At 41.1% G+C, this 18,370-nt stretch overlaps 1 protein-coding gene across 3 annotated transcripts in view; it reads left to right on the forward strand.

Annotated features, from left to right (window-relative positions):
* CREM (cAMP responsive element modulator) overlaps positions 1-18,156 on the forward strand; it is a 27,022-nt gene extending 8,866 nt beyond the window's left edge. Inside the window, exons 2-5 of one of the 3 annotated variants that reach the window (XM_063452625.1) lie at positions 1,984-2,102; positions 4,309-4,497; positions 15,138-15,294; positions 17,794-18,156. In XM_063452625.1, the coding sequence (XP_063308695.1) occupies positions 2,009-2,102; positions 4,309-4,497; positions 15,138-15,294; positions 17,794-17,938 (585 nt within the window). In that variant the 5' untranslated portion in view covers positions 1,984-2,008 and the 3' untranslated portion in view covers positions 17,939-18,156. Of the gene's footprint in view, positions 1-1,983; positions 2,103-4,308; positions 4,498-9,410; positions 9,741-9,851; positions 9,950-15,137; positions 15,295-17,793 lie in introns of those variants that run through there. The other 2 variants (XM_063452627.1, XM_063452626.1) reach the window with 2 other exon arrangements.
* The last annotated feature ends 214 nt before the right edge of the window (positions 18,157-18,370 follow it).

Raw genomic sequence — 18,370 nt, forward strand, 5'->3', positions numbered from 1 at the left:
ACTTTCACTAAAACCCTGCAGAACTTTCACTGAATGTACTATGACTCTCTCAGAGGTGCACGACTGAACTCCACCACACAGTCTTCTCAATATGAAACTTCTGATCGGTCAGTCCTCTGTACAATGTATGGAGTAACAGACGCTGTACAATGGATGGAGTAACAGACACGTATTTGTAACCAGACAAGTTGGCCGCACAGGAGCAGAGGGATTGAGGGCAGATTGAAAGTTTATTTTGTGGGAAAGGGGGAGGGCTTGCAGTAGCCGATTGCAAGCTAATATTTCAGTATAATATATCTCCTAATATAAGTAGTAAAGTTAGGTGCATCACTCCCTTTGTATGTGTATTTTAGAAGTCTTCCATTAAACACTTATAGAATAACACTGCATTGTGTTGAGTGTGGTTGCTCTGCAATTGTGCTAGTTGCCATTTATGTCATCAATCATTGGTTAATAAGGTGATTATGTATTCCTCCTTGAGTGTCGAGAACCTGGCATTCTTCTTTATTCTGAGCTGTGTCCTGACAGCTGGGTTACCATTGCAGTCCGGATACCGTGAAACATATTTCGACTTCCTGCTACAGTAGCTAGTAATATTGTGATGTCTAGTATTGTGGTTTGCCCTGTGCCGACAGCAGCAGATTTGTAATTCCAGTGTGTGCAGCTCGGAGGTGCCAGTAACTCTTGCATGACCTTTCAACTTCAAAATGAGCCGGTGTAGATCCCACAATGCACTTGGAAACTATGTGAAGCTAAATGTACCTTTCCTGGTTAAATATTATTGACTTCCTGCTTTTATAAAGCACAACTTTGCTAATACTGTGATGACTTCACATTGTGGTTTGACCTGTGACCATGGCAGCAGAATTATAACTTTTAAGTGTTAGATACCCTGAACTTGTCATTCTGAACTTCTCTTTACGGCTTCTGGATGCCAGTATAACTGGCAATTCATCCCATCTGGCAACCAGAATGGGTTTAGAAAGTAAAGGAAGCTTTCCTGGTACCTCTTACCCTGCTTCTTGCTAGGCTTTGTGCGTGAACTTAGTGTGGAGTGAGAAATTATATTTTCACTTTTGTCTCCTATTTTGGTTATCTGATATCTACAGATATTCTATACCAGGTATCTAAAACTCTGCCCCCACCCCAAAATGTTGCAGAAATTCAACTCCCATGATTCTGTGACCGTCCTTTGTATTCAAAGATTTATGGGACTTGGAGTCCTTTAACACATCCAAATTTTATAAACGCTGTACTAAAAACAAATATATATCAGTGATGACTAATATTGAAACCATGATACACAACCAGGCTAAAATCAGCATGAGTCTATTATGATGTCACTTAGAATGCTGCAGTCTCCTGTGCAGCCTCCACACTAACCTGGAGAGAGCGAGGAGAGGTAGGTTATGCTCTGACAGGCTCTGTCCCAGTAAATGATGTAATGTAGTGCTTGCTTGTAAGGTTAGTCACCCACTATGACTTGACAAACAACATGGAGATGGTGCAAATTGTACAGTATAAAATGTAATAGGAGATAAAATTTGCAGTCATGTTATGGAAGGTTAGGCAAATATATCTCCTTCAGGATTTCGATTATATCTATTGTTAGATGGCAAAAACCCAAAAAGTTATGGTGGGGAAAAATTGTGATTCTTTGTTGAACTAATTTGCATATGCCCACCCAGAATCCTTTGCGGTAGTAATGTCGCTGCAAATGTGTGCTTCTTGTGGGAGAAGCAAGTCTTATGGCTTGACTGGTGTGCAGATTTTTGTTTAACATTGCATTAACTATTGTTAGATAGGTTAACTTTCTAAAATTTCCATCACATTCTCTCACTCAATTACTGTTTTGTAATACACATAGAAATATGTTGTAATCGATACAAAATAATTATTATGTTCAGTGGTTATATCGACCTCAAAGACAATTTAGTAATAACTTTGCATTGATGCTGTTGCTATAAACTTTATATGTTTTAGAAAATTTCTACTGATCTGTCTTCTGATGCTAATAAAAATGGAGGAAGACGGGACTCAGTCTACAGAATCTACAGTGATGACGCCAGCATCAATTTACCAAACAAGCACAGGACAATACAGTATGTATTTATTTATTTAAATAAATCTAACCCTTATTTTTCATATATATATATAGATATGTATTAATTGGCAAATAATTTACATTAGTGCCTAGCGTTTGAGTTCTCAAACATTTATGTTGAAAGAAATTTCAAGTTTAAACTGTCCAGTCCTGATGTCTTTGCATGACATCATAAATGACATCATTACATCACACATGACTTTGTTGATTATGTCATTAGTGACATCACCCACTAGGATGATCTGTCTGGCCAAGGAGGAAACAGCATCATGTGTGATGTGACCAGTTCTGTGGTTGATGATGTCATGCAAGGCACCCAGGTTGGGGCAGTCTAAATTTTGTATTTCTATGCTTGCAAATGTTTGAGTACTTACACTTTGAACATTAATGTAATTTTTTTGCCAGTTAATTTCCTTAGAGGTTTTTTTTTTTTTTAAATACATTTTTAAAATACATACTTCTTTTAAACTCTTTATTATTTTTAAGAGAAGCAATATAGGTCCTTTTATTTTCTTAAAAGTTTGTTGTAGGGTAACATTGAATAGAGTTAAAATGTCTTCAAGATAACACTACAGGCTTCTGTGCATGAGAGTGGGGGCATATATATGTGAATGTAAGCGTGTTAATGACTACGTGAGGGTTAATGACTAAAGGGGTGAGCTGGGGGTATGCATCAGTATTTTCGTCAGCAATGAGATTTATGGATCTTGGACTGAGAATAGGAGGACTTAAAGTGGCTCACAACGCAGCATGAGCCTGTCCAAAATGGAGAAGTGTCAGGCTGGCATGTGTGCATGCCAGTTTGCATGAAAGCCACCCAGGCCTGCCCCACTCGGGACAACCCATGCTCAGAGCACTGCTGAAGCATTCTGAGTGTTTGTTCTGAGTAGTTCTGAGCACCACTCAGTCATGTATACAGATGCATTAATTTGGGACGTTTATTCCCTTGGTGTCCCCAGATGTGGGACATCCGATAACAAATGCAGGAGAGGACTGTAAATTCGGGATAGATCAAAACGGTTCTAGTAAAGTTGTGAAGTATGTGTCAGGGTGTGAGCAAATTAATGGCTGGCAGGTGAGTTGGGGCTTGTGTGTGGAGGTAATGATTGGACCCTGAGTGCGGTGTGTTGGAGTTGGTTAATAACTGAGAAGGAATTGGTTTATGTTGGCAATGACCTTTAGGCTACCTGTGCTCAATGTACAGTTTGTCCTTAACCAGTTCCTGTAGTAACTGTGCAGGACATACTGGGATGGACATACCTCCAGATTACCTCTCTCTCCCTAGAGAGAGTTTGTGTTTCAGCCATGTTAGATGGATACTGCAGCAGGGATGTGTATATCATCAGATTGACTGACCATGCCTAATATGTGAGTTGTGAACAAAAATACTTGCTGCATTCTGCTATAACCAGACGTTAATTGGACATAACAAAGAAATACAATAAAATGGGACAATCAAGAGGTATGATGAGACAGACACGTGACACATTGCTGTGAGATTTATTATTGTGGAGCTCTATGATCCATTTATATACATTGCATGTTTTCATGAGTTTTTCTGCTGTGCAACTCTGTGACACACTCATACACACTACACATCACTGGGAGTTGTATTGCTGTGGAACCCTGTGACACACTCATACACACTACACATCACTGGGAGTTTTATTGCTGTGGAACCCTGTGACACACTCATACACACTAGACATCACTGGAAGTTTTATTGCTGTGGAACCCTGTGACACACACACACATACACACTGCACATCACTGGGAGTTTTATTGCTGTGGAACCCTGTGACACACTCATACACACTACACATCACTGAGCGTTTTATTGTTGTGGAACTCTGACACACTCATACACTACACTTCACTGGAAGTTTTTTTGCTGTGGAACTCTGACACACTCATACACACTGCACATTACTGATAGTTTTATTGCTGTGCAACTCCGTGACACACTCATACACACTGCACATTACTGGTAGTTTTATTGCTGTGAAACTCTGTGACACACTCATATGTACTGCATAATATTGGGAGTTGTATTACTGTGAAGCTCTGTGATATACTTATTCACATCCACACTGCACATAACTGTTCATTTTAATGCTGAGGATCTCATGCACCCCGCACGGTTTTCATGCTTTATCTTTAGCCATGTGATATTGTTTTCACTATTCTTATTGATTTTTTTTAAGTTGCCATATCTTCTGGAGGAGCAATTCAGATTGCTAGTTCTGGATCAAACAAAGCACAGGGATTACAGACGTTAACATTTGGCAACTCAGGAACTCCGCAGCCCGGAGCTACGATCGTCCAATATGCAACACAATCAGCTGATGGGACCCAGCAATATCTCATACCAGGCAGTCAAGTTGTTGTTCAAGGTAAGGAAGCATTTACAGTACCAATGTTTACTAAATTATGCAGTGATTACTCATCATTGTCACCATAGATACAGATTCCTAAGTGCACAGTTAAGTGTGTTTTAGTTTTGAGACAAATGTTGAATTCTGTTAAAAAAAACAAAAACAACAAAAAAAGCTTTGTTTTCCCATAACACTACTATGGCATCACTTAGAAAACTCAACTCTTTCTAGGCCAGCAACACAATCCTAATATTTTACCGAAGTTCAACAACTCCCCAGAATGCAGCACATTATTTCTAAACACTCATTCGACCAGGTTAACCCCTTAAGGACCAAACTTCTGGAATAAAAGGAAATCATGACATGTCACACATGTCATGTGTCCTTAAGGGGTTAAAGACTGCCAGAGTTATTCACAAAGTGAATATCAAGTTTTAGGCCTAAATACCATAATTGGAGAACTTCCCTAAGTCAGATATGTTCCAGTTTCCCTATTTTGGAAAAGGGAGTATGTTAGCCTAGCGTGTGTGCATGCCAAGCTGGCACTGAGCTGCATGGTTTGCCTCACTCATGGTCGTCCATAAGAAGATCTCTTGCGTGGGTTAAATGCCCTGAGTACACTTTGCTTCCTTGTTTCGGGCATCCTGCAACTTGGAACACCAGAAAGCAGCCAATAATGGCAGGACTGCTGTGCTGAATCCAGGACTATTGAGAGTTATGCTACAGCCTTTTGTAGTGCTTATGGTGTTGGTAGACTTTGAGAGCCATCCCCTTGTGTCAGACAGTTTTCATGCAGACTGGCAAAAACTGAGGTTTCCTAAGTCACCTGTGTCCTGGCCCCTCACTTGTCCTGTTGGTAATTATATATATATATATATATATATATCTCTCTCTCAATATCAATAAAACAGCAGTTGCCAGGGAGTGTAACTCCCACCAACCTCAGGTTGGGATGTTTATGCATCTAGTTCAGCTTTATTTAATCACTATTAATACTGTGGGGGCTGTGCCTTATCCATTTGTTCATATTTTTGACTTGTTGCGATGGTATTTTCAGCAACATACATACAAGATTATGCATGACGATAAAAAGGAGCAAAATTTAAACTTTTTATTATACAGGCAATATTGTGTTGCCATGTGGTGCAGAGAACCTCTGCGGGAATTGTAAAATGAGTAAAAAAAAAAAAAAAAAAAACTGTCATTCTCCTTTATTGACTGCTAAACAATTTCTAAACACTTGCCAGGTCATTTGTATATTTTCATCGACAGAAAGAATTGTTTTATTTTCTGGTGCACCTGTACCTTTTCCTGGGGTGAGTTATATTGTATGTCAGCGCAGACACTGATTGTGCCACATATATACCACTTTTCCCCTCTGTCCTATATAATTGACAATGGTACTGCAAGGTTTTGTATATTAAAGGGGCACATTAAACTCCATGAGTTCTATGGCCTGCACTGAGCTAAGTCCTGCTGTGCAGGGCTGCCTCTTTGTCTGAGAGTGTACACTGAGTGTTCTCGGCCAGTGAGTGCTTCATTGACCACTTTGACTTTTTATACTGGGAGGGCACAAGGGAACTCTTGGCACCATAACAACAACAGTGGGCTTTAGTTAGTGGTGGTTGGATTGTTCCTTTAACTTATCAGACTGTAATGGCGTGTGGTTCCTTGCAATATTATCCCCTAATTATCTTTGGATAATGCAACAATAATATGCCAGCAACTGTGCTCAGTGTACCTGTACATGTTTTGTTAAAACTAAATGTTTCTTATATATTCAGAATATGCTGGCACTAAATAAATAATTGCCGTTATTAACGTTGCCTATTGTCTAAACATGAATCAGAGAATATACCATGAATTACTGGAGATGATGTCGAATTACATTATAGAGTGCTTTAGGTATATCTTGTCTCATCTTTCATTATTTACAGTAATGTTCGATGATGTAATCATGACATCATCTCTAATTAGAATGAGGAGCCTTTGTGCTAGTAGTCAGGAGATATCAGTTGCACAGCTGGCTATATATTAGGACAAGGACAAAATAGCTACATTCATTTGGAAGAGAGATAAGAGGGAGGGCAGAATCACTGCATCTCTAGCTGTCTTTTAGGACACAGGGCACACTAACTGCACCCCTAGCTGTGTATTAGGACACAGGGCACACTAACTGCACCCCTAGCTGTGTATTAGGATACAGGACTCACTAACTGCACCCCTAGCTGTGTATTAGGACAAAGGACACACTAACTGCACCCCTATCTGAGTCTTAGGACAGACTGACTGTACCCCTATCTGTGTGTTAGGACAGACTGACTGTACCCCTATCTGTGTGTTAGGACAGACTGACTGTACCCCTATCTGTGTGTTAGGACAGACTAACTGTACTCCTATCTGTGTGTTAGGACAGACTGACTGTACTCCTATCTGTGTGTTAGGACAGACTAACTGTACCCCTATCTGTGTGTTAGGACAGACTAACTGTACCCCTATCTGTGTGTTAGGACAGACTAACTGTACCCCTATCTGTGTGTTAGGACAGACTAACTGTACCCCTATCTGTGTGTTAGGACAGACTAACTGTACCCCTATCTGTGTGACATAGGACAGACTAACTGTACCCCTATCTGTGTGTTAGGACAGACTAACTGTACCCCTATCTGTGTGACATAGGACAGACTAACTGTACCCCTATCTGTGTGTTAGGACAGACTAACTGTACCCCTATCTGTGTGTTAGGACAGACTAACTGTACCCCTATCTGTGTGTTAGGACAGACTAACTGTACCCCTATCTGTGTGTTAGGACAGACTAACTGTACCCCTATCTGTGTGTTAGGACAGACTAACTGTACCCCTATCTGTGTGACATAGGACAGACTAACTGTACCCCTATCTGTGTGACATAGGACAGACTAACTGTACCCCTATCTGTGTGACATAGGACAGACTGACTGTACCCCTATCTGTGTGTTAGGACAGACTGACTGTACCCCTATCTGTGTGTTAGGACAGACTGACTGTACCCCTATCTGTGTGTTAGGACAGACTGACTGTACCCCTATCTGTGTGTTAGGACAGACTGACTGTACCCCTATCTGTGTGTTAGGACAGACTGACTGTACCCCTATCTGTGTGTTAGGACAGACTAACTGTACCCCTATCTGTGTGTTAGGACTGACTAACTGTACCCCTATCTGTGTGTTAGGACAGACTAACTGTACCCCTATCTGTGTGTTAGGACAGACTGACTGTACCCCTATCTGTGTGTTAGGACAGACTGACTGTACCCCTATCTGTGTGTTAGGACAGACTGACTGTACCCCTATCTGTGTGTTAGGACAGACTGACTGTACCCCTATCTGTGTGTTAGGACAGACTGACTGTACCCCTATCTGTGTGTTAGGACAGACTGACTGTACCCCTATCTGTGTGTTAGGACAGACTGACTGTACCCCTATCTGTGTGTTAGGACAGACTAACTGTACCCCTATCTGTGTGTTAGGACTGACTAACTGTACCCCTATCTGTGTGTTAGGACAGACTAACTGTACCCCTATCTGTGTGTTAGGACAGACTGACTGTACCCCTATCTGTGTGTTAGGACAGACTGACTGTACCCCTATCTGTGTGTTAGGACAGACTGACTGTACCCCTATCTGTGTTTTAGGACAGACTAACTGTACCCCTATCTGTGTGTTAGGACAGACTGACTGTACCCCTATCTGTGTGTTAGGACAGACTAACTGTACCCCTATCTGTGTGTTAGGACAGACTAACTGTACCCCTATCTGTGTGTTAAGACAGACTAACTGTACCCCTATCTGTGTGTTAGGACAGACTGACTGTACCCCTATCTGTGTGTTAGGACAGACTGACTGTACCCCTATCTGTGTGTTAAGACAGACTGACTGTACCCCTATCTGTGTGTTAGGACAGACTAACTGTACCCCTATCTGTGTGACATAGGACAGACTGACTGTACCCCTATCTGTGTGACATAGGACAGACTGACTGTACCCCTATCTGTGTGTTAGGACAGACTGACTGTACCCCTATCTGTGTGACATAGGACAGACTGACTGTACCCCTATCTGTGTGTTAGGACAGACTGACTGTACCCCTATCTGTGTGACATAGGACAGACTGACTGTACCCCTATCTGTGTGTTAGGACAGACTAACTGTACCCCTATCTGTGTGTTAGGACAGACTAACTGTACCCCTATCTGTGTGACATAGGACAGACTGACTGTACCCCTATCTGTGTGTTAGGACAGACTGACTGTACCCCTATCTGTGTGTTAGGACAGACTGACTGTACCCCTATCTGTGTGTTAGGACAGACTGACTGTACCCCTATCTGTGTGACATAGGACAGACTGACTGTACCCCTATCTGTGTGACATAGGACAGACTGACTGTACCCCTATCTGTGTGTTAGGACAGACTGACTGTACCCCTATCTGTGTGACATAGGACAGACTGACTGTACCCCTATCTGTGTGTTAGGACAGACTGACTGTACCCCTATCTGTGTGACATAGGACAGACTGACTGTACCCCTATCTGTGTGACATAGGACAGGACATAGGATTTTAGGACATAGGACAGTACTCCTACTTTAACTATAAGGATCCATGGGAGTAAAGCTGCTCTGCTAACTCTGTATTAGGTCACTGGATATTCAAGCTGTACTTTCACCTCTATATTAGGACACTGTAACTCCAGGCTGGGCTCAGGTAAAGTTGTGCTAGCACACAGCAGGCAGAGGGACACACCGTTACAATGTATCAGCCTCCTTCTAGCCGGGTGTCTGACTGATTGCCATGGTTACTCGGTGGGAGCTGGGTTGTGCTGTCACTGTTACCCCTGCACACAGCCAGCACTGATCGAGGCTTTGACGTTTCACTAGTAAATGTCAGCGGAGGGAGTGCCCCTGTCAGCAGACTGGGAGGCCAGTGTGTGTGCTGCTTTTCCTCCTCATGAAATCGGTTTATTCTTTGCCTAATTGAGTTGAAAAGACTGACGTCACGCCGTTTCCTGGAATCGTGTTACAGCAGGGGAAATGGAAATGTTAGATCCCAAACAAGATGCACATTGACGTCAGTGCAGCCTCACACTGTGATTCAGTCATTTCTGATTCATCATGCTGCTGCCAGTGTCCCTGTGTGAAGCAGAGAGGCAGCCTGGCCAAAGTGGAACTTTCCATGAGGATTGCATTCTAGATTTCTAGTTTTCTGGGGCACAATGTGGGGTGAGTGCACTTGCAGAGTGTGTGAGTGTTTGTATATTTGTATTTACATTGTGTGTGTGTGTGTTGAACTTTGCCAGTGTCTGTGGCTGCTAGCAGTCGGATATTGTGTGGTTTATTTGCTAGAAAGGTTAGTTGTGTGCTCCCCTTATTGGCAGAGCAATCACGTGATAGTCAGTTTGTCCTGCAGGGATGCATGTGGAATTACCAAGGTCAGTTTGTCTGTCTGTCTCTCTCTCTCTCTCTCTCTCTCCTGACCAAATGGCATGCTAGTTGTGACACTGAAACCCCAATAATGCTTTCTCTGTCTGTCACTCTGATTCTTTTTCTGTTTAGATTTCAAACATGTCTTTTTGTCTGTCACTGATTGTTTTGCTGTTTGGATTTCAAGCTATGTGAAAGGCTTAGGTAGAGTCAGCAGTTGCCTTGATAGTTCATACTTGTTATTTGTACACCTGCTGCTTTACACACTTCTCTTTATTTGTATAGCAAGCCCCCTCCAAAAAATCTATGTTTCACCTGCAATTACATGTACAGAAAAAAAGCATACTCTACTGATCCAATGTGACTTTTGAGTTCTTGTTACATGATAGTATTTATGTAAAACAATCTCTAAGTGTATCTGCTGTGTGCTCTGTGCTTGTGTTAGTGTATTGATAAGATTCTATTTTACTTTGTAAGCTTTAAACCTAGTCATGTCTCCAATCCTTTCTGTCTACTTTTTTGTGAATTCACATATTGTACATGCAACTGTTTAACACAGTGTACATATGGTATGTTAGAGTTCGTTAATACTGTTTGTTGAGTTCTGAGTGGAGTGTATTCTTTATTAACATAGCAGTAGATGTTTGGAATTGTGGATAAGATCTCTATTTAAAGGGGACTTGGTTTAAAAAAAATAAAAAACGGTAAGAAGCTTTGGTAATTATGCAGCTTGATACTGTTACAAAATGAAATAGTTACAATGACCTGACAAGTTTTATATCAGAACATTTTTTATTCACTTTCATAATGTGTCTGCTAGTATGCATTGAATATTTGCGGTGATGTCACAAATGAGGTCTGTGAAGGCACAAAAAGACATGTGATGCTAATGTACAGGCTTGTAAAGGAAAGCCAGTAAGTGTGGCATTTTCGTTTTGTAATCTATAAAACAATATTGCAAAGAGACTGATGTTATTTTCATTTTAACACGCTACATTCCTTTTAGCTGTAATTACCACTTGGAGGTCTGTCAGTTTTTTTGTGTGTGTGGGTGGACATCTTGCAATTGCGTCACCATTCAAACCCTCAGGGTCAATTACCATTAAAAAAAACAAAAGCAATCCTGCACAGATCATGTGATGTCAGCAGCCAATCAGAGTCTGCAATTTGCTGAATATCTCCCAGCATTCCCCTGTGCAGGATAAAAGGAAAGGACCATTGAATTATCTGATTGTGCAATCATTCATCATGCCCAAGGTTATCTGGAATACTTTTTATTACTTTGTAAAAAAAAAACAAAAACAAAAAAAATACACAAAAACTGTTAAATAGATATAAAAATAATTTTTGAAAAAAAAAAATTTAAAGTCATGCGGCAATGTCTATAATAGTATTTATCAGGATAAATACACATTCACAGGAAACTCTAAGCACCTAAACCACAGCATGTTAATGTAGGGTTTTTTGTGTATAGCCGCAACAAAGGAGACTGTCTTGGAGCTGGATTTTCAAATGAGTTTAAAGTGTGTTTTTTTTTTTTTTAACTTCCTCACTTTAACAATAGTCCGTGAATCTAACATGGAAAAAGTAAGTAAACACTCTTAAGTTAAAAATATATAATATAAGAAAACACATTTTTAAACTCTTTTAATAATGTATATGTGATGGCTAATATGTGTACAGGGAATGCATACACAATGTATCTGTGATGTTAACATACAATGTGTGTAAGAGAAAAATACATGGATGGCACATGACTGAAACATTGTCTTTGCTATTTCTAGCTTTTTTTGATAGTTTTTGAGTGATAGCTGAGCATACCCCATAAAGATCATCACTCAGCAGCTCCATGCTTAAGAAAATGAGTCTCCGCTATTATATCAGCTATTCAAAATATACCTGAAAAAAGTATTTCTACATTTTTTTTTTTTTAAATTCTTTATTTTTGCTGTGCATGCAGTAACAACAGGCTTGCAGAGCCACAACAGCAACTGCAGGCTTTTTCATAGTATTTTACAGTGTGGCAGATTAAACAGCACATTTTTTAAGAACAAGAAAGTATCTGACTTTCGAACATCTGTAGATTGCTTTAAAGTTTAAAGTTTCCACCCCAAGTAGATCCCATGTCAGCCAGGTGAGGATCAGCGTTTTTTATGCCAGGTCCTCCTTTTTTATATACAGTGAGGGTAACTTTTTCCGCATCAACGGTTGGGTGACTGCTTTAATACTTATAGACTCTTTGAGTGCTCATGGAGGAGGGAGATAGTCTCGTTGTGGGTAGTCCAGTCGGGTGCTTGCTTTGGGATGTCCCAGCAGTTTGTTAGGTGCAGCATGGCGGCTATGGGTGTTATGGGGTCCTTGTGTTGCGGCCCCCTTGTGGTGAGCTGTGCGGTGTGGCAGGTTAGGCCGGTGTGCGGTAGGGTTGTCGCACTCTGTTATTGTTAGTCCCCGGCTTGCCAGGTGTTCGTGCTGCTTCTCTTTGGTTAGGCATGTGAGGTCTTGGCACTTACTCGCTGGTTCCCGCTGAGATCAAGTCTGCAATCCGCTTGTGTGGCATCAGGGTAGATGGGTGCATCCAGCAAGACTCGCATCTGTGCTGCTTGCCATGAGGTCTCTGCCATTTTGAAAGCGGCCACTATGTACTGGGTCTGCTCCGTCGCTGTTCCGAGCGCTGATGTTGTGGCACTCCGATGGGCCTCAGGGTGGGGACCGGGTCACCCCCGCCGGTCCAGAGGACAGGGGGGGGGGGGACAGGGCCAGGCTCGCCTAGCCTCGCGTTTCTGCCTTACCACCGGTAGGCAGGATAGCTGGGCAGGGGCCGTCCACCCCGCTCACCGCCCGAGCAGCCCCCATCCTGTGCGACAGGGATCGCCCCTCCGAGGGACTGGAACTTCGCAGCAAGCCTCTCCTCGGGACCAGGGTGGCTTCTTACACCGGGTAACAGCTGCCGGTCTCCAGGTAAGCGTTAGGTTGATATTTAGGCGCTTAAAATTGGAGACTTTTACAGGAGCCACTCCAGTGTGCGACCAATCAGCCTGGCGGTCCGGCTCCGCCCCCCGTATTTCTACATTTTTAATAGGTGCTTGAGTTGCATCAATTTCATTGGCCCTGTCCAATGGCAGTAATCCAAACTGATTTAAAAGAATATATTTGTATACTCTGGTCATAATACAGAATTAAACGTACATCAAAGACCCAGGATGTTGTGTAAATGTGGGAGAATCTTTTACTATCCACAAAATGCTGGTGACATTTTGAATGCAGTGTCCCTTTAAATGTCAAATAGCAGTTGGTCATCGTAACAGTTTAGAATACCGGCCGTGAGAAAATGAGCGAATATAGTGAATTACCCAACGTTTTCGAGGAACAAATACATTACTATCATTTTAACAATATAGGTATAATTTGTTACATTTTGTAATTGGTGTGTTTATTAATTTTTGTCAGAATACTGCTGTTTGTCATGCAGTCTAAAAGCATTTTCTTGGGATGCCTGTGTTGGCGAGCATCAATCTGTGACATTCTTTGTGATCAGATCTAAAGCACGGCCAATTCACACATAGGTGTAAGTTATGTGTATATGACACGTCGACCAAGTTGATCTCTGGTCATTTAAATTTGTATAGAGTTTTGTTGAGGAGTAGCATTAGGAAATAAGTGAGTACATGGACCTGTATTGGCACATGACTGAAACAGCTGACCTTGATAACAATTGAATGTTTAATTTGGGTCAAGTACATCTCCAGTGCCAACACTTAAAAAGTTATTCATGAAATGGTGAATGGTAGAGAACTGACAAAGCAAATTGTCGGCCAAAATAATTTTACAAATCTGAATTGCTGAATCTTCTTAATTTATTTGTTTTGATCATAAATGTGCAATTCACACTTATTATTATTATTATTATTATTGCCATTTATACACCGCCAACAGATTCCACCGCGCTTTACAATATTATGAGAGGGGGATTTAACAATAAATAGGACAATTACAAGAAAACTTACAAGAACGATAGGTTGGAGAGGACCCTGCTCAAATGAGCTTACAGAAGGTGGGGTATAAAACACATTAGGACAGGAGATGGCAATCAAACCAGGTGGGAGTGAAGCAGAGCTGGAGGAGAGAGTAGAGTGCTGTCCTTTAGGAGAGAGCAAGAGACAGGTACTAGACCGGTAGAGACAGAGGTTACTCTGAGAGGCCATAATCTTTCCTAAAGAGGCATTTCTTAAAAGATGCAAGACTAGGGGAGAGTCTGATGGCGGTAGGCAGGCTATTCCACAGGAAGGGAGCCGCCCACGAGAAGTCCTGCAAGCCTGAGTTGGCCGTACGGGTGCAAGCAACGGACAGGAGAAGGTCATACTTCCCAATTATAGTGTAAAACTAAGTTTGCCATGAAAGAGACACCCCACACGCCATAAGAATTTATATTCCGATCATCGGATGCGTGGAGTTCCTTTGTCCCTGTGCACACAGCCATTTAGTTGTCTATAACTTGCAAAAAATGCTGCAACAATATAAATGCCCCTTTGGCACCAGTATCCAAATATTTGTATAGTGTGTACATACTGAATGGTCTCATATATTTCTGATACTAAATATAGCCCTGGATTATTTTGTTTGGGAGTTTTCATTAAACAGCCACAGTTTCCACTTTTAAAAAATCCCTGGACTTTTGGTGTTAAGATTACTTTCTTATATATGTGGGATATTGTTACCGCTTTGATTCTTGGCAAAATGAATCATGATATTTTTTTTTTTTTGTTTCTTTTGGGACAAGCTTGTATGTTCAATATAAATAATAATTACACAGAAAATGCTGGTCACATTGTGAGCTTAAGTATAATTTCAGCAAACAGAGTGGACCCAGCACACACAGTGTCAAGGACAGTTTGTTGTCACATAAAGTACAAGGTGTCAGCTCTCAGATGGTTTGCAAGAGATTCATGTGAGAGACAAATCATTGCACTTTATGTGGCAGGCTGCCCTTGGAACTGTGTGTGCCCGGTCCTTAAAGTTTACAGATTACAAAGGGTTTGACCTCGCTGGACTGGGTAGAAGGGCAAGAGTGTCCTAATAAGTGGTGTGTGCCATCTCCTGCGGCACAATATGAAACTGGCAAGGAGAAGTTTCTAGCGTCTGTTCTAGGGCTTTAACAATGTATTGCATATGATATCAATATTTTTTTTAATTTTACAGCTGCCACTGGAGATATGCCAGCATACCAGATTCGAACCCCATCCTCTTCTATGCCCCAAGGTGTCGTAGTGGCAACAACTACTGCTAACCTCCATGGTTCTCAGCATGGGGCAGAAGAAGCAACACGAAAGAGAGAGCTAAGGCTAATGAAGAACAGGTAACGAGTAACGTAACATGCATTCCAATGGGAGAAACATGTTTGAGTGTTTGAGGAGTTATAAATGGCACACTATCTCCTGTTAGTCTTTCCTCTCCCACTTCCCGTTTTTTTATCTCTTTTTTTACTTTTATTGCCTCTTTGTACTTTTCACGTTTCTCAGTTCTTCAATTCGCCCTACTCCCAGGTCTTCACTTCTCTTTCCCAGTGTCTCTGATTGTCCATTTCATTCACTCATTCTAATCCCCTTCCATCAGCTTTTCCACTTCTATCTCATAAGGGGGAAGCAAAATGGATCTTTGCGTAGGGCGACAGAATTCCTTGCAACGGCCCTGTCTGCCCCCGTAAGAACTTAAATAAGGTTACATTAGTTTGTAGATGTTCCTTTTAAACTGGCTTAGTCCATTCTCTCTTCCCATAATTTTTAAATGTAATAACGCTCCCGCCTTCTCTTCCCCTGTTCTTCTTGTCTCTATTCTCCCATTATTCCCTTTCCTCTTTTATTCTCAAACTTCTCCATTATTCCATTTTGCCTTTAGATCTTTCTCTCTCTCTCTCCTGCTCATTCCACAGTTTATGGTGCAAGGGAGCTTATAACTGCAGCATGCGCATTAAAGGAGAATGGGTCATAACAGCCACGTTATCTTATCTGATCGGTAGAATTGCTGCTGGGGCTAAACTGTATATACTTTCAAACACTGCAGGACAGGGCTTTATAAGATAAAATCTTGCTCCATAGAGCAGAATGAGTTCCTCTTGGTTTACAAGGGGCAGTCTGCTGCTGGAGCAGCAGAAACTATAAAGGTGAGTATTTTATTTGAAAAATGTTATAATTTTTTTTTCTCAATACATTTTCTTTATAAAACATTGAAATTGGAGGTCACTTGCAGTAGTGTGTCCCTTTAATGGGATGCAGACATTGCATGCCTTGTGAATGTTTACGACCTGATCTATAGAAGTGCAGGGAAGGTTAGTATGGGGGAATTTAATGTGCATACGTGGCGTGCGCCGCGCATTAGGCCCTCGCTTTTCTATATGGATTTAGAAGACATCGAGTGAAACGTGAAGCTTGAGGAAGTGCCTTTAGTGGCTGTCTGGTAGAGAGTAACTAGAGGCAGTCTTAGCACTTCAGTTTTTAAAGAACTGCAATGTTTGCAGCTGTAGGGCTAAAATGTCAGGGACACTGTACCCAGACCACTTCAATGGGGGGCCTATATTGTCCCATTACAGGGAGAGTCTCAACACCATAATCACTGCATCTTTTGTAGTGGTTATGCTGCAAGGAATCTGTGTGTGCAGTCCCTCAAGTTTTTGAGTAGATTGACAATATCAGACTTATCTCAATGCTTAAATCCCAACCATTTTGCTGCGTTTCAGATAATGTGGACATTTAGAAATATATCTTAAAAATCTCAGTAATGGTTGCTCCTTTGTGACAATATAATACAGTAGACCAGAGTATTTTTTATTCTAAATGGGGCAATGCCTTTACTCCCAAGTCTTTGTCACTTACACTTTTTGTGAGTGAACGAGAAATGAGAGTCCCCTTCATTATTTGTGAATGGGGCTGGGCTAAATTATTCTTGTTTAACTGTGTTTAGGGATTACAGAGAGAACTATTACTCCAGTTTACTAGTTTAAAGCAAGAACTGTTTTCCATCTCATAACAGCAGTTGGGATTGGTGTGTGGAAGGTGGTTTTACAGCTGTCACCTAACCAGATCCGCGAATGGGTATGTCAGTTGTGACACACCCAAAGAAATGGGCATTTTTCAAATTGTTTTGTGCTTGGATGACTGAATGTTGGACATTTCCTATTTGTATAATAAACAAATTATCCAAAACATATGTCCTATTAAATCAAAGGTTCAATGTTTGCTTTTCGCAATATGTATTCTGGAGGGTGATTACTTTTGTTTTCTGCTTTGCCTTTTATGTTTATCTCTGCAATGTTTGCAATGCTATATCTTTTTTCTCCCCACTTTGTGTTTGTTACCGATTGTTTGATACCAATTAAGGAGTACATCGGTTTGATATTTCATGTTTGACACAGCATTATGTATTTGGTCAGAGCAATACAGTATGTGGTTTTTAAAGCTTTGTGCATTTAATGCTGCTTTAATCTGTTTTGGATACAGTATTGTATGTATAGCACAATGGAAAATGTTGCTGCTTTTATACCTAACGAAAGACTGGTGTGCCATGTGTGTAAGTTGATGCTTCGTTGCCGTACGCTTTCAAACCTCATTAGTTCTGTTTTATTTTTATTTATTCTCAAGAACATATTTTTAAGCTATAAGCTCCATACTGACAGTATGGATCTGCTCTGTTTAGATTATGATGCCTATACTATAACAAGGTCAGTTCTAGAAGAGGAATCATATAGTGCTTATGTGACTGTGGCTTCTGATTTAGCTCTTTGTCTGTTGGTTGAGGTGGTTTCTGTGCCCATTATAGCAATGTAGGCTTTTTTGAGTCATATACTTTGTGTTGCTTCTAGGGAAGCTGCTCGGGAATGCCGTAAAAAGAAGAAGGAATACGTGAAATGTCTTGAAAATCGTGTGGCGGTACTTGAAAACCAAAACAAAACTCTGATTGAGGAACTGAAGGCCCTAAAAAATCTCTATTGTCATAAAACAGAGTAACTGACTGACATTTTAAGCTTTGGCATCTGTTAGAGGCACAAGAGTAAGCAATTGCCATGTGGACCCTAAATGGACTGTGACCCTTGGAATATTGAAACTATGCTTTGGTCTACAAGCGAATGAGGAGTGGTTTTTTTTGTGTGTGACTCAGTCATTGTTTATTGATTTTTTTAGATTTTTTTAATTTCATTTTTTGTCTCTTGTATGTGTACTCAACCGCATGCACTTTTTTTGGCATCTGGCTTTTACTTTCTACAGGGAAGCAGCAAAAGAGTGCAGGCGTCGGAAGAAAGAATACATAAATTGTCTTGAGATGCGTGTTGCTGTGCTGGAAGCCCAGAACCGGAAGCTGATAGAGGAATTAGAGAAAATGCAAGATATCTACGCTCCCGCACATTAATTTGAGGCACTGTGTAAAGCCTACCAGCATAC

This window comes from Pelobates fuscus, chromosome 4, assembly GCF_036172605.1.
Source record: "Pelobates fuscus isolate aPelFus1 chromosome 4, aPelFus1.pri, whole genome shotgun sequence".
Lineage (NCBI taxonomy): Eukaryota > Metazoa > Chordata > Amphibia > Anura > Pelobatidae > Pelobates > Pelobates fuscus.